General features: G+C 40.5%; 1 protein-coding gene across 2 annotated transcripts; it reads right to left on the bottom strand.

The window, feature by feature from the left end:
- Positions 1 to 303: 303 nt before the first annotated feature.
- Positions 304 to 23,177, bottom strand: tube1 (tubulin, epsilon 1). 2 transcript variants are annotated; one of them, XM_028605123.1, is made up of 12 exons: positions 22,960 to 23,177; positions 22,624 to 22,697; positions 20,879 to 20,931; positions 20,723 to 20,780; positions 20,022 to 20,137; positions 18,275 to 18,396; positions 17,054 to 17,241; positions 15,360 to 15,532; positions 8,901 to 9,041; positions 2,270 to 2,410; positions 1,104 to 1,278; positions 304 to 898 (listed from the first exon to the last, which is right to left on the bottom strand). In XM_028605123.1, the coding sequence occupies exons 1-12, from the start codon at positions 22,982 to 22,984 to the stop codon at positions 740 to 742; spliced, it is 1,425 nt and encodes a 474-aa protein (XP_028460924.1). In that variant the 5' UTR covers positions 22,985 to 23,177; the 3' UTR covers positions 304 to 739. The 2 variants fall into 2 exon arrangements, with proteins under 2 accessions (XP_028460924.1, XP_028460925.1); XM_028605124.1 differs by lacking the exon at positions 2,270 to 2,410.

The raw sequence follows: 23,177 nt of genomic DNA, 5'->3' as shown, positions 1-23,177 counted from the left end.
GTATAACGGTGTCCATGTTCGGACACTGTTTGCTGTTACTGGCCTTATCCGGACACATCCGGTCTGACGTCTTTCCGGCCTTTTAACGGTGCTTCTCCTGGGTTAGATGTGTATAAATTAATATAATTAATTTATACACATCTAACAACCTAAATGTGAGTTTTCATATGTATGTACATGGACATTTGCATGTCAAATTAGTATACAAAAGTGACTTTAATGAGCAAAAGCAGTAAGAACGCCTGGGCGACGCTCAGGTGGCGTATAACTTTACAAAGTGGAAATGAAGGAGATTATACTGAATAATTTGTTAGCATATCATTTTACATTTTATTGTGAAGAACGGAAGTACGGTCCCGGATGTGTGGACAGCACTGATGCCAATTACGGCGACTTGTTAATATGGTTAACACCTTGAAAAACCAGCAGCGCCCAGTGAGGTTTTACAGCGAGGACAGGGGGTGTCTGCGTATGGCCAACGGTAGCGCGTCACTAATTCACTTCCTAATTATCTTCCTTTTGCTGACTCTTGGAAAGACAAAGCTAAAGTAAATGGTTAAAATGATATTCTGTTAGAGAGGAAAGAAGTTACACTTCCGTTTTACACCATTAACTTAACTGAAAACATCATTTATATTTGTATTTAAAAAGATATTCTGAAAGAACTTAGCACGGACACAGTTATTTTACAACGAGACAGACAGACAGACATCTACACGATATACAACAGCGCAGACCTTCATCTGGCAATGCGGAGTCTGGGTGCGTCTGGCATGAGTGTCCCCTTGGTGGCATCTAGATGTTGGTACTCTTCGATCAGTGAGCTGAGAGAGCTGATGGCCTCTGAGAAGCAGCTCTGCTCCATCCCGTCTACATGCAGGTAGTGGTGTAAGTGAGCCTTCAACAGGTGGGGAGGGAGCACAATGTGCTGTTAAGTAATTATGTCTGACTTCCTTTTTTTCTTCAGTCAAGTTACCACTACTGAAAGCTACAGTATGTCTTCGATCTATTTATACTGTCTAACCAACTGTCAAATATGATCAAATATTTGATGGCTTTGACTTATTAAATGACACATTCCTTTGCGGAATCTTCTAATGCACCTTCTTCCTGTAGAGCTTGATGAAGCGTTCTCTCAGCTCCATGAATGTGAGCTTCACACAAGTGTTGTTGGCCAGGGCTAACAGGGCGTGGGAGTGACCTACGGGAGGCACTGAACACAGGCCCGTCTTCCAGCCTTCCTGGTTCCACGAGACAAAGGGGAGCACAGGCTTAAGTCTAGAGCAGGGAGAAAAAAAAAATACATATCATCAAACTTTAAAAAAAAAAAATTGGGATAGTCATCATGGAAACATTAATTGTTCATGTGACAAGGGCTGGGAAGCTTGGCAGAACAGGCAGCCAAGTGGCAATACTCCCCCGCCACCCTGTGCCCCCTTTCTAGCCCCGCCCGTTCCTGGGGCACATTTTAAATTTCATTGATGGAAAAATATACAAGCGTCTTAGTGACACTTAAGAGTTCTACAGCACGGTTTGTATTATTATTTGCCATCTTGTGACAAGGAGAAATTGGTAAGATACTATGTTGATGCCATTACAAAAATGTTAATGACCCAGTGAAGGATCTCAACAGACTGATGTTATGGGCTGCGACATTTTCGTTTTTTCTGCTTTAAAATGTCCATCACAGTTTCCCAAGATTGTCTTCAAAAGTCTTGTTTGTCAAACCAGCTGTCCAAAAATCAAAGATATTCAGTTTACAATGAAGCAGCAAGTCTCAAATGTAAGCAATGGAACCAACCGTGTTTGGAATTTGTGACGATTCATCTGTCAACGTGTAGTTTCGTAAGAATTCGTAAAGAATCCGGTTACATTTTTATTTGTTTTAACCAACAGAAAAATATGCTGCAATATAGTTTGTACATTGATTACGTGTATGCCCCTTAGAGTCTTTTGGTGGGCAATATTTCTGTGCTTTTCTTCTTCCTCCTCCTCCTCCTCCTCCTCCTCCTCTTCTCCCTCTCCTCCTCTTTTAGACCATGGTCACGCACAAATATGTACTCTCACAGCAACTTCTGTTTCAGCTTCTCTACATGAAAACAGCTGCTGCTGAATGGACCAGTCATGAATCAGTGCTGTCAGTGCTGAATGGGGATACTATATGGGAGAGTGAGTGTGAAGGTCATCTTTGGGCCTATCAGGGTGGTTGCACGGACTTGTCTGCTGTCCCGGTGCAGAAGGAGACGGAGTGGGAGGATGGCGCTCTGACCTCTCGATGTTCCTGCGCAGGTCAGACACCTGCACGTTGCCCCTGACCATGAGGGCGCAGGCCAGGTAGAGGCTGTGCTTCGGGTCAGCTTGGATTAGCTGGTGGTCTTTACTGAAGGCATCGCTGAACATCTGATCCAGTCTAGAGGGCACAGTTAGAAGACAATAATAAACACTTCACAATACTTCCAGACAGGGCTTTAAAGGAACACGCCGACTTATTGGGAATTTATCTTATTCACCGTAACCCCCAGAGTAAGACAAGTCCATACATACCCTTCTCATCTCTGTGTGTGCTGTAACGCTGCCTGACGGCTCCAGCATTAGCTTAGCCCAGCACAGATCCTGGAGGTAACTGGTTCCAACTAGCCTACTGCCACGAATTGTGACAAAAGTGACAAAATAACGCCAACATGTTCCTATTTACATGTTGTGATTTGTAGAGTCACAGCATGTACAAAAAACAACATAACATGAGACACAGCCATCTTCTAACAGTAAACAAACCGGGAACTATATTCTCAGACAGGCTTGCTGCGAGCATATCACTCCGCCCAAGTACTATATTCTTCCACCTGAGAATATAGTTCCTGGTTTGTTTACAGTTAGAAGATGGCTGTGTCTCATGTTACGTTGTTTGTTGTACACGCTGTGACTCTATAAATCACAACATGTAAATAGGAACATGTTGGCGTTATTTTGTCACTTATTCGGAGCAGTAGGATTACTGGAACCATTTACCTGCATGTTCTGTGCTGGCCTGATGCCGCTGGAGCCGTCAGACAGCCTTACAGCACGCACTGAGATGAGAAGGATATGTATCGACTTGTCTAACTCTGGGGGTTACGGTGAATAAGCTAAATTCCCAATAAGTCGGCATGTTCCTTTAAATTGACACCCACCAACCCACCAAATGTGGGTAAAAATGACCTTTGGCAGGTAATATTTTATAGTTACTAGCCAATTTAGCCGGTGATGAAAGAAACAAAGCGTCTGTTTGAATCAGCAGGCTGCAGAAACAATGCGACAAGTCAGTGTTTTCCAGATTGCTCTGTTTTCTGCCAATAAATGTGGGCAGTTTTGTGTGGGTTTAGCCTGGAAACGTAATCTTTATCATGCCAACACTGCTCGTAGTACTAATCTTCCATTTCCCATGAACACTATGTTGCGACGTGTCAGACAACCGCTGGCCTAGTGGCTAGCATGCGGTATGGAAAAAACAAAACCCACGGTTTGGTTCGTATCACGGTTTTAGGGTCACGGTTTTCCGTTCTGTACGGTTCTTGTTATTTATTCTTTAACACTCCAGAATATACTTCAGCATATAGCTAAAATTAGCATTTGAATGCATGTTGCACAAAACATGCACACAGTGGCAGTTCTATATTGTTTTATTTCATCATAGGTAACATGAAATCCAAAATGTTCCCACACACCAGACTATAAACGACGCTGGCGCATCCTCCAGCTCTGGGCAGCCTCTCTCCCACCTGACATCTCTACAGGTGACGTGACGTGACCTGCAGCGGCACCCCACTCCACTTGAGGACCGGTCGGCTCGGTGTCTCTCAAAATCTGACAAAAATCTTTTAAACTGACCTTCGTCGATCTGAAATGAAGACAGATTCAGCAACTGCATGGCCTATTTCTCGCTTAAAATGTTTTCAGAAACACGTTTCGGTGAACTCTTTTAGTACAATATGAGATCATATTCTGAACGAGCCGCCATGACAGTCCGTTTTGAAATTAGGGACCAGCCAGACCCAGGTGACGCAATCGTCCAATCAGCTGCCATGGGTTGCATTTGTCACGCCCATCCCGCTCGTCATTTCCAGTAAGTGTTTTAACATAGGTGTCGAAAGTGGGCACTACGGCAGTAAGAGGTTAGTGACCATTAACAGTGTACTGACGAACCGTGCAGTACACACACGCTCCGAACCGAGACTAGCAAACCGAGCGGTTCGGGTGTTTTTTCATGAACCGTACCACCCCTACAAGCTATGCTGAAGAAAAATAGAACGGAGCGAAACAAACCAAATTAGCTGAAAGTAAAATAAAGTTAGTTAGGAAAACAAACAAAAACATTTGACTAGTAAGTTCATATCTAAGTTCCTCTCATAAAGGTACAGAGGAGTTTTGATGGTGTCTCATGTTATAATGTTCCATGACATGTTTTATCTGTTACACAGACAATATTGAACTTAAGCTAAACTTTAAAAGAAGTTTAAAATATCTGGCAGAAAAATCGCAATCAAAAAAATCGATTTTTTCCTTAAATCGCCCTGTTATGGGTTATACACATTGTTGGTAGTGCATCCCATCACAGCAGCTTTTAGGCATTTTTCTGTTGTTTACTAGCAGACGGAATTGACGAGGAGTCACCTTGACACAATACAAATCAATGGAGAACGATGACTTGTTTTCCCCTCCGGTGGGGGCGGGACTTAAATGAGCTCTGTCTATAGTGTCTCTATTTACTGGCTACAGTAAATGAAGTGGCCTCGCAGGGACTTCAGGTACAGTTGAGTTAGACTGGGGGCCAAGAGGGCAATGTTTGAGAAAGAAGGGTTGTTGTACCTTTATTTATACAGGCAAGTTCTGCTGAGCAGGCAAGACGTTTTTTAACCAACACCCTGCTCTGCATTCATAGTCATATATATTCACTTCTGGGAGTTTGCCCAGTACAACCACCACTCTTACTGACCAATGAGCAGCTCCCCTGGAGCAGATGAGGTCCATATGGCTCACACAAGGCCACTTTCATGGTGGTTGTAGTTGGGGAACAGGTGGGAGGGGAGGTGGTGGATCAAATGGTGTTTTTCCTGTCACAAGCCTGCAGCACTAAACTTTAAATTGCCCACTAAAAAAATAAAAGCCAGCTTTGTGGTGTTTGCAGATCTTATGCCTCTTTTTAAAATGATGGTACTGCACTGAAAAAAAATTGATTCGGTCCCTCCTAATACAGTGGTTACAGCTAGTCTATACAGAGCCAATGGTGACTGTTCTTAATAATGGAGTCATGTCACCCTCATTAAGCCTTAGTCATGGCACTCAGGGTTTGCCATTATCACCGCTGATATAAACTAACACTAGGCTTGGAAAAAATAATGCTAACTTATATTCTTCAGTTATTCAAGCTATCCAACCGGTCCTACAAAACTGGGCAAAAATGAATATATCTTTATTATTAGGTAGGATTAATTTGGTTAAGATGATTGTCACTCCCAAGATTAATTATATTTTACATATGTTACCTTTACATTTTCCACCCAATCTTTTAAAACTGTATAACACTGTTGTAGAGAGCTATGTGTGGGCAGGCAAAAAAGCAAGTTTTAACCGTACTAAACTATATGCGGCTAAAGAAAGTGGAGAGCTTGCACTTTCCAAAATAAAATAGTTTTGCCAAAGAAACATGGACAAAGACTCATCAAATAATTAAGGCTAGTCTATATCTTACCCCTAAAGCCTCGGTCTGGTTTAATAAAAAAACTATTGATAGGTAAAAGAACTGTTCTGTGGGAGAAATGGGCCAAATCAGGAATTAATCTTCTTGGTGACTTGGTTAGGGAAAACAAAATTAGATCATTCGATAAAATTAAGAGTGACTATGATCTTAGTCAACAGGATTTTTGGAAATATCTACAGATCAGGCATTGTATTCTAACCAATAGAAAAAACAATCTTCAAATCCACCAACTAAGATCCAGGAGCTGTTTCATGTAGCTTGACAGAAAAAAAAAGGTGGAGTCTCCAAGTTCTACGGTCCTTTTCAAGGCGTACATGTACCCAGATTGGAAGGTTTGAGAATGTGTTGGGAAACAGATGTGGGTGAAAAAATTACAGATGACAGATGGGAAAAGCTGGTTGCCTCTTGGCATAGCTGCTCACGTGAAGTTCAAACTCAATTCACTCTGTATGAACTGTTAAACAGGAGTTACTGGACCCCAAGTAAATTAGCCAGACTTAAGCTAAGGGACAGCAACACCTGCTGGAAATGTGAGAAAGAAGTTGGTACAGTTATACACATGTTGTATTTCTGTGAGAAAAATTAGCACATTTGGGAAGGTGTTATTGTCCTGAATAAGATATTTCAATTGTAGTTGACTAAATCTCCAGCTTTGTGTGTTCTGGGTCTTCTACTGGGCGACATAGTTTTGAATGAACGGAAGAGATTATGGGCTCGTCTGGCCACAACAACAGGGTGTAGAATAATATTAAGACACTGGAAATCAACTAGCCCATGCTGTTTGAAGGAGTGGATTGAGTTGATGACAAAAATGGCTACTTTTGAAGGGTTACTTATAGAGTCAGGGGGAGGGAAGATATATTTCAGAAGAATGTGGGACTCCTTTTTGGATGTAATAGAAGAAATTAGAGATGCACCGATTACAATTTTCTAGGCTGATTCTGATTTCCGATTTTTCATTGAGGTTGACCTGCCGATACCGATAAAAATTTTCACTTTACAGCATACACAAATATTTATTTTCTATCTTTTCTTTAATAGAAAATTTTACATAAAACATTTTTTTAACAGATAATTGATCGCTATAAAATAGAACTATATAAATTACTCCTGGTGTGGGAAATTCACACACATCTAAAGTGCAATGTTATGGAAGAACTATTTTCTTCTTTTCACATCCAACATCCACCTAAAGAAATGTGATATATTTAGCAAACAAAATTTCTGCATGTATAAAAACAGGGGAAACAGGTAATGGCAATAAAATAATATATAAATAACAAATAAATATAGCCTTATTGCAGTATAAAGAGTTTTCTCAAAACACACGCACAGGCCTGTTTGAATGTCAACAATAACGTTACCTCAAAACAGCGTGTAGTTCCTTTTTTAGCAAGTTTGCTTTATTTGTCATTGTGCATAAATATGAACAATATACTGTTGCTGTCAACGGGCTTATCTGCTAACATTAGCTACCGACAGTTACCTTGGAACAATCCAGCAAATAGACAGTACCCTAGGGTGCGTTACCTGAAACAGATGATTTAACGTCACCGCTCATTTTACACAGTTTAGCAACAAAAGTAAACGCTGAGGGAAGATTACTACGTTTTTAATGTTGGTTTTGAGCGGTATGCATCCCCACTAACCTGGAAAGCGTTTTAAACAGTAACGTTAATACAGCGCGTCTCCCCTCTTCAGCCTCAGAGGGGAGAGAGATGAGATCAGTAGAGCAGACTGCTCTGCAGAACCGTGTATAATCACGACTTTATGACATTTTATAAACAGCTGATGGAGCGCGTTGCACTGCTGCTACATGCATTTAGCGGAAACCCTGCGTGTGCACGTGTGATGCTGATGTTGTGCGATGTTCAGCCCGTCAATCGGTGCATCTCTAGAAGAAATGCCTGTCTGATTTTAATTACTGGCAATTGGTATAATGGATTGGTAGGCTCGGTAACTGGTTCTATCAAGGCATGTTTATTGTTTAATTTTCAATACATTTTGTGTTGTTTTAGATTTTATTTTATTGGTTTGTAATCCTCATTTTTTTTTTTTTTTTTTTGTGTTGTGCACAGCTGTGTCTCATTTTGAAATTGTATTCAATGGCTGACAGGGGCAGCCGGAGTTAATTTAATCAAAGAGGGGAAGTATTTGGGTAGTACTTTCTATTATGGATCCCTCTGTTGTAGTCAAGGGATGCTTCGGTTTTGAGTTGTGTAAAAAGAAAATTGGGGACAAGGAACATAATTGCAACAAGGAGGGGGAAAAAAAACATAAAAGCTCCTGTTTTGGGGCCTCTTCCACTCGTTTTTTTTCTTTGATTTATCATCTCTGAAATGTTAATCATGTTATATGATCCATCATGTTATCAACCTTAAAACTTCAATTGGATACATGAATCTAAAACAAGAAAAGCAACAAAATTAGTTATTGAATTGTTTGCCTGATGTAATGCATAGCAGTGGAACACAGTTCAGGGCATTGAACATCAGTTCAACCATTTTATAAATTAGTTTATTACATTTGTCATAACATAATATATATTGATATCAGGAAACTATTATGACTTATATTGTGACAGTAGTTTTAACCACGTAACCCAGTAGCACTACGTGGAGGAGGGGGGGATGTGTTCATGTTGTGAGTTGTAGGTTTTGTCAAAAAATAAAAAAGTTCTTAATCACAAAAAACAACCCAGTAGGGGTTGAAAAAATAAAAATAAAATATGTTCTGTTTATACGGTACCGCCGACGGCAACTACATCATTTTCCAGCAAAACAGAACGAAAGCAGAGAAAACAGAAAGTACATGTGATGTGCTTCTTTACAAAGTAAATAAATGTCAGACTGACATGGCTGACATGTGATGTGCATTCTTCTTAGGAAACTATCAGTTTTTAGAAATGTCTCATGATATACTGTCTCTAGAAGTGTTTTATTCATTTTTGTTTAAGAAGGAAAAGAACATCCTTGTAATCGATACTATGGAATCACAATACCGCAATAAATGAAAATCACAATACAAATCCAATTGACACTCAGGTATCATGAAAGAATCGAATCAGAACAAAAGCATATGGTCCCGGCCCTAATACCCAAGATTCAAAACAACTGTGAGGTAAAAAAAAAAAAATAGCTGCAATGAGAGCCAGAGAGCTGACCTTCTGGTGGGGACACAGACATCTGCCAGTGTGTAGAGGGGGGTGAGGCTGGGCACCAGGTAGTGTAGACGGGGGAAGGGGACCAGGTTCATTGCAATCTCGTTCAGATCCATGTTGAGAGAGCCCTCAAAACGAGCGGAGCTGAAACAAAAGAAAACTTAAGGTGACTTATAACTCTTCCTGCACATTTCAATATCTTTATCTTTAGTTTTCTGTACTGTTTGGTTTTGCCTTACATTTGCACTGTTTAAAATGTATTACTGTATTGTACATATTACTTATCTTTTTTAATTGTATATATTACTTATCTTTCTTTATCTTATTTGTACATATTACTTATCTTTATTTGTATATATTTCTTATGTTTTATACTTGTTGTATGTGTCCTTATTGCACCGTGGGTCAGAGAGAAACGTATTTCCAATTGCTCTCTATGTCTGGCACATTGAATTGACAATAAAGTCGACTTGACTTGATAAGCAACATTTAAAAAGGTATGGAAAAATAGTGTAGTGATTTAGCATGAAAAGGCATTTTTGGTATGAGACCCTCACTGTTTAATAGGGGTGGTACGGTTCATGAAAAAACACCCGAACCGCTCGGTTTGCTAGTCTCGGTTCGGAGCGTGTGTGTACTGCACGGTTCGTCAGTACACTGTTAATGGTCACTAACCTCTTACTGCCGTAGTGCCCACTTTCGACACCTATGTTAAAACACTTACTGGAAATGACGAGCGGGATGGGCGTGACAAACGCAACCCATGGCAGCTGATTGGACGTGTGCGTCACATGGGTCTGGCTGGTCCCTAATTTCAAAACGGACTGTCATGGCGGATCGTTCAGAATACGATCTCATATTGTACTAAAATAGTTCACCGAAACGTGTTTCTGAAAACATTTTAAGCGAGAAATAGGCCATGCAGTTGCTGAATCTGTCTTCATTTCAGATCGACAAAGGTCAGTTTAAAAGATTTTCGTCAGATTTTGAGAGACACCGAGCCGACCGGTCCTCAAGTGGAGTAGGGTGCTGCTGCAGGTCACGTCACGTCACCTGTAGAGATGTCAGGTGGGAGAGAGGCTGCCCAGAGCTGGAGGATGCGCCAGCGTCGTTTATAGTCTGGTGTGTGGGAACATTTTGGATTTCATGTTACCTATGATGAAATAAAACAATATAGAACTGCCACTGTGTGCATGTTTTGTGCAACATGCATTCAATATGCTAATTTTAGCTATATGCTGAAGTATATTCTGGAGTGTTAAAGATTAAAAGAATAAATAACAAGAACCGTACAGAACCGAAAACCGTGACCCTAAAACCGTGATACGAACCAAACCGTGGGTTTTGTGAACCGTACCACCCCTACGGTTTAGTAATGCAATGCTCAATGAATTGGTAATAACTCCGCACAACTCACTTCACATATGTGAAGAAAGATTCGGGAGATTTTGATGAATTACACAGAAGCATTTAATGAACACTCAATTGAGGAAAGAATCTAGGCAGGCAGTACAGTTTAACCACCATGTGTCATGCTGTCCCACCTCTCTCAAGTTCCTGTGTATTTGAACTCATGCTGGAGGCGTTCCTTTTAGCTGAACGTAGAAGGTAAACAAAGATATTGCGGGCCCCCCAAATATCTCAGCACAGACATAATGTGTTATGTGTTTACTTTCTCTATGAAGGCTGAGCAGCACTGTCTTACAGTTTTTCACGATCGCTATGACAATTTTTTCAATACTTTCAACAACTTTCCTAAACTCTTAACGCACCAACACACCTACAACACATGATTGGCAAAACAGTTAATTTCATGCTCAAACTAAACTAAATAAACTAAACTCCAACACTGAACACTTTCAAAATACAATAATTCAACAACACAATACACTATGTTTACCAAAACAATGCAATCATGTCTCAAAATAAAATAATTCTTCCAAAACAGTAACACTCTCTCCCAACAGGAACATTTGGTCAATCATAGCACAATGTCATACAAAACACTAACATCCCATGGAATTACAGAAACTGCATTATTTGATTTATTTGATGTGTCAGTCAGGTCTGCTCTTATACAACAGACAAACGTGATTGTATTGATCATATACTGTGTTTTGCACTGCAGTTTCTCTTGAAGCCTCTACATTTTTGTTTTGTTGGGTTTAGTAAAAAAAATTTAAAGATTATTTTTTGGGCTTTTACGCCTTTATTTGACAGGACAGCTAGTTGAGAAAGAGAGAGAGGGGGAAGACATGCAGGAAATCGTCACAAGTTGGATTTGAACCCTGGACCTCTGCGTCGAGGCACAAACCTCCAAATATATGTTCGCCTGCTCTACCCACTGAGCCAACACGACCACCAATTTGTTTCTTTTGCTCAATTCAATACAAAAAATGATTGACCCATCTCAGAGTAGCTTTATAGAATAGTTTATGAAAAAAAGGAGAGAGAGACAGAATTGTCCTGGTACTCCTCTTCCTCGTGAAGGCATTTTTCTTATTTTCTGTGTTCATCTACAGTATATTGTTCAAATAGGACCTCTTTTACTGTACTACCATGTGATCATGTGATTGAAAGAACCTCAACACCTGAGTGTGTTTCATGGAAGGGAATCAGCTGTGATTGATCTATTTGCATACCTTCAATCAGCTGTGTTGGGGACCAAGAAGCTGGTTAAACCTGATTTAACCAAAAGGCCTCAGATTGAGCTGACCAGAGAGACAAAGGAATCGTGGCCTGTATGTAAACTCCAAAGCCTGGTTAATTCACACCTCTATGCGAAAGTCCCAGTCAGAAGGGACAAGCCTCACAGCTGGCAGGAAGTCAAAGAACTACAAGATTGTAGTCTTCAAACTTTTAAGAGTTTTGAGTCTTCCTATTGGTTCAGCGGGACCATAAACACAGCATGCAGTCTTGACCTATAAATAAGCCTGATCACCCAAAATCCTGTTGTCTTCACTTGCAACTAACGTTGCTGACAGGAGGCGCGCAAGTGCTTGTGCTGAACTTCCATTTTCTGGAGAAAGTGGATTTTATTTCGGTGGATCCTTGAAAACGCACCAGTGTTTTATTATCTGCAGTGAGAAGGAAACGTTTTTCTTCTCAAAGTCGACTAAACTTGCCCCCTTGCTGCCTTTTTGGAGGGAAGTTTCTCCGTGGCCGCTGACGAGCGCCAGGGACCCGCTCTGTTTCATTTCTGTGGAAATCTATGGACAGGAATAAACGGACTGAACACACCCGTAAGAAGGTTTACGTCTGGGCAGAGATAAGTAGTGTGTTTATTAATGAGCAAAGGGTTCGCTACCACTTGTTGCCAGTAATGTGATCTATGATTTTAATTATGTACTGGTCTATACGTGATTATTAATCTTTTTCTGTGAATGTATCAGCGATCACGATACTGTTGTTGTGTTAAGTAGCTGGGTATAACTGTAATCGCTACCTGCTAAGTCACTCCTTTCACGGAGTTTAGTTACTGTCCGCGAGATAATCGCGGTAAATCAGCTGTTAGCCACTGGAGTGGTTATCGATAACTAAGATCAGAGTGCCTCTTGTCTTTATACTTCTTCTCTTTCTTCTTTTACTAACACACACACACACACGACACACGACACAGGCTAGCCGCGTAGCTCCCGAGTTAACGCTGCTAGCCTAGCCACGTGGAATCGGCTTACGTTCCACAGAGCTAATGGTGCGTTCTATTATTCTCAATGAACCGACTCGGACCTCGGATATGACGTAATTTCCACACTTCAAGCGTTCTGGTATGTTTTGCGCGTCAGAGTTGGAGAAAAAACACGGACACCACCCGGAAAGCTGTTGCTATGCTAGCACTGGCCGAGTAGTAACGCTAGCCACGTTAACAAACAAGGCTTCATTCAATATTGCACTCACAACAAGACCAATTCCCATACTAACAGGCAGAGAAACGGACGCAGTAAGGTATTGCAGTAATACAAGTGATTAAAATCTTCACTTAAACAGCCAAAGCGGTCCAAAAATAATGACAACAATTCATTCTACAAGTCACACAGGGCGCTGCCATCTTGGAATCCATATCGGAATCCTTGCTTGGTGTCCTCACGGTTGTCCGAGTTCCGAGCTTGGAAATCCGAGGAAAGGTGGCGTGTTGGTGCTTGTTGCTAGGCAACGTCTGTTTTCCTAGTCGGAACTCCGACACGGATAAATAATAGAACGCACCATAACACTACCATACCGGGTAAGCGTGCGCGTTGCCTAGCAACCCCCCCACCCCCGGCTTCTTCAGCCCCTCCTCGTGCACCCAGCATAACTACCGCCCTCTTGAGGCTAAATAGTTATGTGCAGCTCACCGGAGTAGCCATTTTGTAGTTTTGTGTTAGAACTACATTTCGACACCCCTCTTCTTTCCCTCACTCTCTCTCTCACACACTCTCACACACGTGTCCATGCTGCTTTGTTTTTGCTTTGTTTTTGGTTGTGATATTGTAAAAAGGTATAGTTTATTATTGAAGGATTATTGATTAGCTACTGATAATTGTGACGTTAATAAATCTTATTATACTTAATTAGCAGTTGCTTGTGATTGTTTGGGTACTTGTTGTAATAATTGCTGGCTGAACCAGTCCGTGCTCGAAATCACCCCTTCCTTTGTTCCCTTTGAAAGGATTTACACAGAAATGGGACTGTCCCACAGGTTGATTATTGGTCCCTGACTTGCAGGGTGGTGCCCCGTTTTGATTGTTTGTCGATTTGATACAGTTATTAATAACCATATTCATAACTTTATTAATATTGATAAAACATCTTTTGATAATTTGCCAATGATCAAATCTGTACCCTACGGGTATCCAACAGCGGTTTCTCAATAAATGCATATATAAAATGCAGGGGATATATTTCAAGCATTTTAAATTTGTGTTAACTGTATGCATTTTGTGTCAAAACAACAAGAAATGTGTTAATTGTATAGCCTACACAGACGGATGTTGTGCTAACTGTGTTAAGAGTTTAGGAAAGTTGTTAAAAGTATTGAAAAAAGTGTCATAGTGATCGTAAAAAACTGTATCATCCAGCTGCTATGTCTCCCGTCATCTATGGAGGCACAAAGTGAAAGCCTTCCTCTGCCTGGAAAGGTTATGAGGTTATGTTGGACACTGACCTGAAGGACACCTGGGTACCACTGTGTCAACTTACATAGCATGAGTTTATAAGCTGGAAATTCCACCCCAAAGCCTTTAAACTGGACTCTGGTTTAAATGTTCATACTGGCAACACAACAACAACGCAGAGCCTTGCTGTAATCTGCCGAGGGCTATAGTCTGAACAGCCCTACTGGCATTCCGGTTGGTCAGTTAGTCAGAAAAGGTAATTGCAACATTCTGCTTTCTTAGTGGGAATCTGTTCTCTTCTGTCTTTCCATCCTTATTGTCTTCATCTACTTCAATCTAAAAAGGCAAAACTTGACCTAATGAGCAAGCAAAAATGTATGCCAATAAGTATATAATAAGCTGGAAATTCCACAACTAGGGCTGTGTAAAACAATTTCGATACCAATACCGTGACTATGATACCGGTTCCTTAACGATACCTTTTTCCATACCAATTTTATAAAACAAAAATAAATTGCATTATGCCACACATTCTTTTAGCTCCGACTACGTGAGCAGTCTCTGTGTAACGTAGAGTTTTTCCAGCGCGCCTCTACGACGTGTAACGTTAGACAGCCAATATCAAACATTATTATATCATGGTAGAAGCTTGCTGCATGATTGCAAAGATTTACTCCTTATGTACTGAAATTAGGTATTATACTTTAGAGGCAATTTGGTTGGTGCCTAAAAGTATTGGTATTTGGTACCCAGCCCTATCCACAACAACACCATGTCAGATCCATGTCATATCCATGTCAGACCAGACTTTAAATTGCTTTCAGGTGATTTACAAAACTGTAAAGGGACACGCCCCTTCCTATTTCCTTAAATCTTATACTCCAATCAGAAATTTCTGCTCTCAGAATACAGGGGTCCATATATGTCCCAGAGTTAAAAATAAGTCAGCAGGCCACAGAGCCCTTTCCCCTTTCCTCTGGAATAACCTTCCTATGGACATTATTCTGATTCAGTTGAGGCCTTTGAATCCAAACCCAAGACTTATCCGTTTGCTTTTACTTTCAGATAATTAGGTATTATTTTATTATTTGGCTGGCGGGCTGCTCTCAGCCTCAATGTATCATTAAAGCCTAGTAGTTATAGCCCTCGTTTTTCCTGCCGACTGCTGGACCATGGGCCGTCTCTCTGCTTGACATTATCCCGGGATCAATCTTTTTCAGATATGTCCACATTCTGTCTGTTTAGATTAAACTTCACCCAAAAAAAACAACCGTGCCAAAGCATGTCTAGTGGTGAAATAAACAGGCAGACCCCTGTCTCCCTATGCAGACAGGGGTCTTCTGTATATGAGCAAACAGAAATACTATACCTGGTAATATTGAGCAACAGGTTAGCCACAATGTTATTCATGGCATCAAAGGGCTTCTCTGCCCCACTGAGCCCGCCCTGCCCAGAGATGATGGTGCTGTCTCTCTTGACCGCCGACCCTGGCTTTCCACTGTGAGACATATGTTTAATCTTGTCCACAATGTTGACCAACGACTGGAGGAGGAGAAGTGAGAACAAATACTCGTTAATATTGATGAGGGCTGCGCAATAATATACCGTTTTTTTTATCATCATCGCAATATTAACTGGTGCGATAAAGACATGGTGAAAGGCTGCGACATATCGCAAAAGACAAAAAATTGCACTTTTAGTGGTGCAATTTATGTTCAATTCAATGTTCAATTTGTTCAATAAAAGAATATTGGAAATGATTTCCTTTCATTTGTTTTAATGCTGAAAGCAGCAGAAATGCAGAATTAAGTACACTTTACAGGGTTTCTGCATGTCAAATTTCAGACTTTTTAAGACCTTTTTAAGACCATTATGAATGAAATTTAAGAGCCATATCATGACATCAAAAACAAAGTGGGATGTCAGAGTGCGGAAACATTGTCTAAAACAATTCCCTGCTTTCCTCATTGGTATTATAGGTCTGGTGTCTAGATCGGCTGCAACAATACAGCAACAGAACACCACAGAATTAATAAAATAAACATTCTAAAGCACTGCGGGAACATTTCAATGAGCATTACAGGTAGTGTTACATGGACGTTGGAAAATTAAGACCGGTTTAAAAGTATTAAAGACTTAGAACACAAAATGACTTTTTAAGGCATAAAATGTTGACCCCGCAGAAACCCTGCTTTAATATCTGTTCATTTATCGTAAGTAATATCGTTATCGCAATAATCAGCAACGTTATCGCATATGCCATATTTTCCTCATATCGTGCTGCCCTAATATTGATAGGGCTCGGTATCGTTCAAAATTTTTCGATCTGGTGGCAATTTCGATACCTCAGTTTCGATGCCGGTTCCTAATGATACTTTTTTTCGATACCATATGTTTTAAAATCCATTTCATCATCAAACACAAAGCTTTTATTTTCCACCTTAATTGTGAATCAACACAGTTATCAAAATTAAAACATTCTGGTAAAACTGCTCACTCAGAGTAACATTATTAAAAGTGCCTGTCAGTCAGTCATCAGGGCAGAGAAACCACCGTTGTGGCTGCTTGTCTAAGAGCAAGTGTAACGTCAACAGCACCGCGACCGCTTTCGGCTCGCCATTAATATCATATCGCAGCAAACGCTGTCTGCGTGAAGTTTTAAAAAACTACACTTGAAACCAACCGTGACTTCAACAAAACTGCAGACAGTTTACTCCGTCCGCACCTCTGTGTCTGTGTGTGTGTGTGTGTGTGTGTGTGTGTGTGTGTGTGTGTGTGTGTGTGTGTGTGTGTGTGTGTGTGTGTGTGGGTCGGTCGGAGCTCCGCTCTGTCAATATGCAGAGGACAGATAAGCTTGCGCTTAGGCGCTCAGACGCTTTTGGAAGTGAAATTAGATTAGAAAGATAAATAATTTTTCTTTTCTTCTTTTCTTTTTCTTTTTTTTTTTTTTCGGTGCCATAAAAGTATCGATGTTCGGTACCCAGCCCTAAATACTGATGAGTTCAATTTGTAAATACTGCAGGGATTTTTGCAGAGAGAGGGTAAAAATAAAAATGTACAAACTTGGTTTTCAACAGGGAGGACACAGTCGCCGTGCTCTGTGAGCTCCCTCATGGCCAGGACGCTGTTGTAGGGAGAGGTGATGACATCATCCTCCGCAGACGGATAGATGGAGGTGACAATTCGACACACCTCAGGAAACTCCTCCTCCAGCAGGCTCAGCACTCTGGTCCCCAGGCCAGAGCCCGTACCTTCAATTCAGAATTGATGCATTTACTTTCTGCTGTAACTAGATTTCTTCAGTGTCATGTAATTGGTGTCTGTAATTATTGTAGAATATCGTCGTGACCTGGTTTTCCCATCTCAATTTCCCCCAGACAAACCACATTTCTTGGGCATGTATACCTATAACAAGGCAGTCGTAAAACTGAGACATATTGATGCTTTAAAGAAAACATGTTAGGCCAAATGCTTGGACATACTCACTCGCAAAATACATAAATAAAATCCCGAAGCGGAGTCTCAAACCACTAATACGTTGAGTGCCAACATCTAAAGATCAATGATATCAAAATAAAGGCTTGTTGGAGCTAAGATTTAATGATTGAATGCAGAGTGATAGGAAAAGCATCCACACACTCCATTCTGTACCTGTGTCATGTATAGGGACACCAATGCTTCCATGGAGTGAAAAGCTGTGTTTAAAACCATTCCTTCATTCCCTCACTCACTGTTCCCTATATAGTGTTTATTAAATAGTGAACTATATCGGGAATGACCAAACAAGGTTTCGGACCCTAACTGAAAACATTGTTGCATGCGCCGGTTATTTGTGTGACAGAAGAGGGCGCACCCATCATCATGTAAACAAACCGAAAAACAAAAATACTTCTAATACGTCCCTGAAACAAACCGAGCACTCGGGAGAATAATTAAAGGTTGTATTGTGGTGCATGTTACATTTCCTCTGTTTAAAAACAAAAGCCCGCTCCATTTTTCCTTTTCAGTTTTCGCGTGTCCTTCTGCTTCTTCTTCTCCGGGAAAACACAAGCGCGTTGCATTGTGGTATACAGGGAAAAAAAAAAAGTAGGGTACATTGTATGTACACTCGAAATAGCTGTGCATTGTGTGTTTTTTATAGTGGACTATATAGTGAATACAATTAACCACGGAGAATTTGGAAACCACTACAAAATGGCCAACACACTATATAACATACAGTAGTGCACTATTTCTGTGATAGGGAACGGTCTCCAACCCAGCTCAAGTGTCTTTGTGCCTTACCTCCTCCCATAGAGTGAATGAGAAAGAAGCACTGCAGACAGTCACAGTGTTCTGCTGCCTTCCGCAGCTTATCTACTATCTGCTCCCTGTAGGCTGAGCCATACGTCATGTGTCCAACTGCCCTGGAGAAGAAGAGGCATATTAATGAAGGGAAAAATTGTTAAACAATGTCTTCGTTTGGGATGCAGGTAGGGCTGCTCGATTATGGAAAAACTCATAAGCACAATTATTTTGGTCAATACTGAAATCACAATTATTTAATTTAAGTTCACAGCAGACAGATTTTATCCCTCTAACCCCTAACCCTTAAAAATGTTGTGGGAGGATAGGGCTTAAATTGAAGAGAAATGTAGGTGTTTAGTAGGTGTGGTATTTGCAGGATTTTCCGAATATTTATAAAGAGATTTTGTATAATATAATTTAAAGGTGCTTCATAATTAGTAAACAAAGAATGACTTCTCAAATTTAATATCAGTTTGTTCGGGCTCACACTTACAAACTAAGCTGGTGGAACCACAGAAAAAATCAATGTGCCTAAACGTTATGTAACAGAAGATACAACCAATTGTAAGAATGTAGTCAGTTAGCTGTGCATGTGCACTTCAGAATAAGAGGCTGAACAAGGCTTTTGTTGGAATGGAAATCAATATGCTGTGATAATCACAGCTCCAACATAGTTAGATAGCGGAAAAACATCCATTGTTGAGACTACTAAGCTACTAATCATCTTTTGTTATATTGCTGGGAATTTGAAATGTGGTGGCTGTATGAGATAGTAGCTTTTAATCTTCCAGCCAAGGACAACACATATTATTTAGAACTCATGACACAAAGTGTAGCCAAGGCAGCTAGCGTTTTTGCATTTTTTTATTTTTTACTATAAACAGCCTTGAGTGTGGTGTTTTTCTTTGGGTTGTTTTATTTTCTCTGCTTGCCTGAGCGCTGCGGACGTCTGGGCAGATCGGTGCACCAGCACTGCACGGACCAGGAAGAGTCGGCTGGTACTCCCTGCCTACTGTCAGGGTAAAGACTGTAGTCCCTTCTTTTGTTGCATTTTATTGTACAGTAAAAGAAAACCATATAAACAATTTTAAAACCGTGCGTGCGTGCGTGCGTGCGAGAGAGTGAGTAAGTGAGTGTGTCAGGCCTGGGGATATAAAGTACCTAAATGTCAACTTTGTGACAATTACAGAAAATTACTCTGGCAATCCAATGGACCTTTTTCACAGCAGACATGTTGACTTGTCATATTAGGAAAAGCACAGCTGAAATTGATAACCTTAACGATGGCTCAGTTCCATCAATTGTCCCAGTAAGATATTTCAGTGAGTCAGCATGCACAATACCAGGACCTCTCCTAAGTGGAATGCAGCCATCAGTAATGGTTTAATACCAGGACCTCTCCTAAGTGGAATGCAGCCATCAGTAATGGTTTAATACCAGGACCTCTCCTAAGTGGAATGAAGCCATCAGTAATGGTTTAATACCAGGACCTCTCCTAAGTGGAATGCAGCCATCAGTAATGGTTTAATACCAGGACCTCTCCTAAGTGGAATGCAGCCATCAGTAATGGTTTTAAATACACCTGTGCTTTTCTTACTATGACATGTCAACATGTCTGCCGTGAAAAAGGTCTATTGCGTTGAATCCCTGAACACCGCTCCATCACAACTCTGTGCGATGTAACGTCACTTTTTTTTGCTACCAGCCATGTGAGCTCGTGTCCTGTGTCTAGTCTGTCTCTCACCAGTTGTTGCCTGAACCTGACACGTCTGTGAGGAGCTGAGTGCTGTCGAACATTTCTCTCAATGGGCCCTGCAGGATCTCATTGACCACACCCTCCTCCATGTCCACCAGCACTGCCTGTGAATTCAAATGTGTGAGTATAACGCCAGCACATACAGTGGCTTGCATAAGTTTACACACCCATGCTAAAGTTGACTGAAAAGAGGAATAAAAAAATCATCTTTTGGAATTTGATCTTAATGCCTTAATTAAAAAAAAAAAAGAATGAGGAAAAATCCAGCCTTTAAGGACACCAATTTTCTTTGTGAATAAATAATGTATTGTAAATAAATAAATGTTCTTCCTTAAAATACAGGGGGCATAAGTAGTACACCAGTAAGGTTGGATTTTTCCTATTTTTTTAATTAAGGCATCAAGATCAATTTCCAAAAAATAGTTTTTTATTCCTCTTTTTAGTCAACTTTAGCATGGGTGTGTAAACTTATGCAAGCCACTGTATGTTCCAATGCTTTATTACACTGAGCACATATGCCTTTGACCCCCTGCCATAATTCCATAACTCCTCTTTGTGACTTGAATCGATGAATGCCAAACCTGAAATGCAGAATTCAACCCTGACCAACAATCAGCGGTTACCTCTGTGAAGACCAGAGGATAGAGAATGTTCTCTTAAGCAGATTCCTAGTAATGAGCAGAACTTACCCTGGCCTTCAGATGTTGGATTCTCCCACCAACAACGTGGGCTCCCCCATCACTTTCCCTGGAAACAAAATATAACAGAACTACATTCGGGCGTCTGTATGGAGGCACATGTCTCAACCCATGGAGCAGTAACTGGGTGAAGGCAGGTGTGATTACCTTGAGTCCACATTTCGGAAAAAGCTACTGAGGGCCTCATCGTACAATCCTTTCTGAATAGGAGAGAAACACAGGATATTAGAGATGCCCTAACAAGTCGTGGTAGGTGACTAACATGTCTGTTCTTAGAAGCTGTGCTAGGGCACAACAGTGGGCTTCCCTTAGGATAATTCAGGTTTATCAAAACATAGGTTTTATTTTCATAGTAATGGCAATCATTCCCGTCCATCAGACTTCGTTCTAGCAATGTAGTTGTGTTCGCAGTTCTCAGCAATTATTTTGGTGAGTACAATGGTATCATAACTGATGGGAACAAAGGCAAAAAAAAAAAAAAAAAAAAAAAAACATTAAAAAGACCCAAGTTGTAATAAACTGGAACCATTAATGTTCTAATGAAAATGTTATTTCTTTTGTCTGTGTAATCAAACAATAATTCTGTATGAGTGTGTATATGCACTGTCTCTCTGCCTGCCTGTCTGTCTCTCTGCCTGCCTGTCTGTCTGTCTGTCTGTCTGTCTGCCTGTCGGTCTGTCTGTAGTGTAAGGTTCTAAGGGTCTAAACTACACTCTTTGATGTAAAACAACACTTCAGTTAAAACCATGGTGGTTAAAATGGGAAACTTTTATTATATTGTTTTAAATCTATTTTATTATTTAGTTTTTTGTATGAGTTGTTGTTTTAGCTGGTGATATTGTTATACCATTCCTTTATGTGTGTGTATGTATCCTATTGGGCTTATAACATTTTACATTTCCCATAGTGTAAGTAAGACTTTGTCTTCTAGGACTGCAACTAACCATTCTTGTCATTATTGATAAATCTGTAATGTTTTTGACTAACTAATTAACTAAGTAACTAACTGACTCGTTTCAGCCAACTATCCATGAAGTAAGAAATACACAGCAAATGATGTTTCAGAAATTCTCCTAATAATTGTGATATTATTGAAATATGAGGAATAATTAATAATATATATATATATATATATATATATATATATATAAAAAAAAAAAAAAAAGAACAGGTCTAAGTAATTAAACTAATTAATGTTTGCGCCATTCCATTCAAAATCCTAGTCCCAGTAAAAAAGTACATCATCCATCATTATTACTATTAATATTAATTAACGCTACACCTGTGCTTTTCTTGTTATGCCATGTAAAAATGTCTTGTGAAAAAGCATTTAATTGGGATCCTTCAGTCTTATCAAATACAACGCATTTAAGAGGACAGTGTAATGTTACTGTCCGTAGGATTGTGTTTGGCTTAGTTGAGTGTACCTTTGCTTGAGTGTGAGTGGGTGTGTGAGTGGGTGTGTGTGTGTGTGTGTGTGTGTGTGTTGCATGACACTGGCAGGACGGCATGCTAGGAGTGCAGAGACGAGGTTTTCCCCTGGCAGACACCCGGAGCCCATCATTAGCTCCCTTTGTCAAGAGTCTGGGCGCTCACTCCTCCTCTTCCCCATCTTCCTGTCTATCCATTCAATGGAATTGACTACTATACTACTATAAGCCACTGTTCTTCCTACTCTGCTCCATGCCCTCCTCTTTTGCCCCTGTAATCTTTTTCTATCTCATTATAACACCATGCAGACCTCTCTCACTCTTTTTGTCTTTCTCTATCTATTTTGGTGTTCCTCCTGATGAAGGGCACAGCACAGGGACTATAAAGTGAATCATTATTTCAAAATGTGTTGTCGGTGTGTGTGTGTGTGTGTGTGTGTGTGTGTGTGTATTAGCACTTACTTTATTGACGTGGGCATGTTCTCGCAAGGCAAGATCCCAAAACCTGCAGCCAACCTGGTTCCCACACTGACCAACTGAAGAACACGAATTCAAAGTGTAACGTTAGTAACAGCAACGACATAGCTAGGTTAGGGAAATGTTTCCACGAGTGACCTCTAATGTTATGTTAATTCAAAGTGTAACGCTAGTAACAGTAACGACATAGGTTAGGGAAATGTTTCCACGAGTCAACTCAATTTTACCTACAATGCCTACCAACCAACACAGCAAATGACAGCTAAGCTAACGTTAGCTAGCTACGTCTATTTAACGAGATGCACTGGAGTTTGAACTCACCTTGGACAACAACTGACTGTGTCATGGCGGCAGCCACACGCAGACCCCTCTATAGGGCGGATTTAAGTCATATGTAACGTTAACATTTGTCCATAACTCTCCATTGAAACTACTTTGTGTAAATAGTTTTGAACGCTTCTTTCATCTCGCGCCTCCCCTGTGTTTGGTCGAGTGCTAATGACGTATTACCATGGAAACGGCGTACACGTAACGTAGCT

The sequence above is a fragment of the Perca flavescens genome, chromosome 18 (genome assembly GCF_004354835.1).
Source record: "Perca flavescens isolate YP-PL-M2 chromosome 18, PFLA_1.0, whole genome shotgun sequence".
Taxonomy (NCBI): Eukaryota; Metazoa; Chordata; class Actinopteri; order Perciformes; family Percidae; genus Perca; species Perca flavescens.
The sequence above is the reverse complement of the archived record's forward strand: the minus strand, read 5'-3'. Positions and strand labels throughout refer to the sequence as shown.

Coding starts and splice junctions, on each gene's coding strand:
- tube1 (XM_028605123.1), bottom strand. CDS start 22,984: ATGACACAGTCAGTTGTTGTCCAAG. Junction 22,698..22,959: donor ACAGTCAGTTGTTGTCCAAG/GTGAGTTCAAAC, acceptor CGTGTTCTTCAG/TTGGTCAGTGTGGGAACCAG. Junction 20,932..22,623: donor AACATGCCCACGTCAATAAA/GTAAGTGCTAAT, acceptor TCTCCTATTCAG/AAAGGATTGTACGATGAGGC.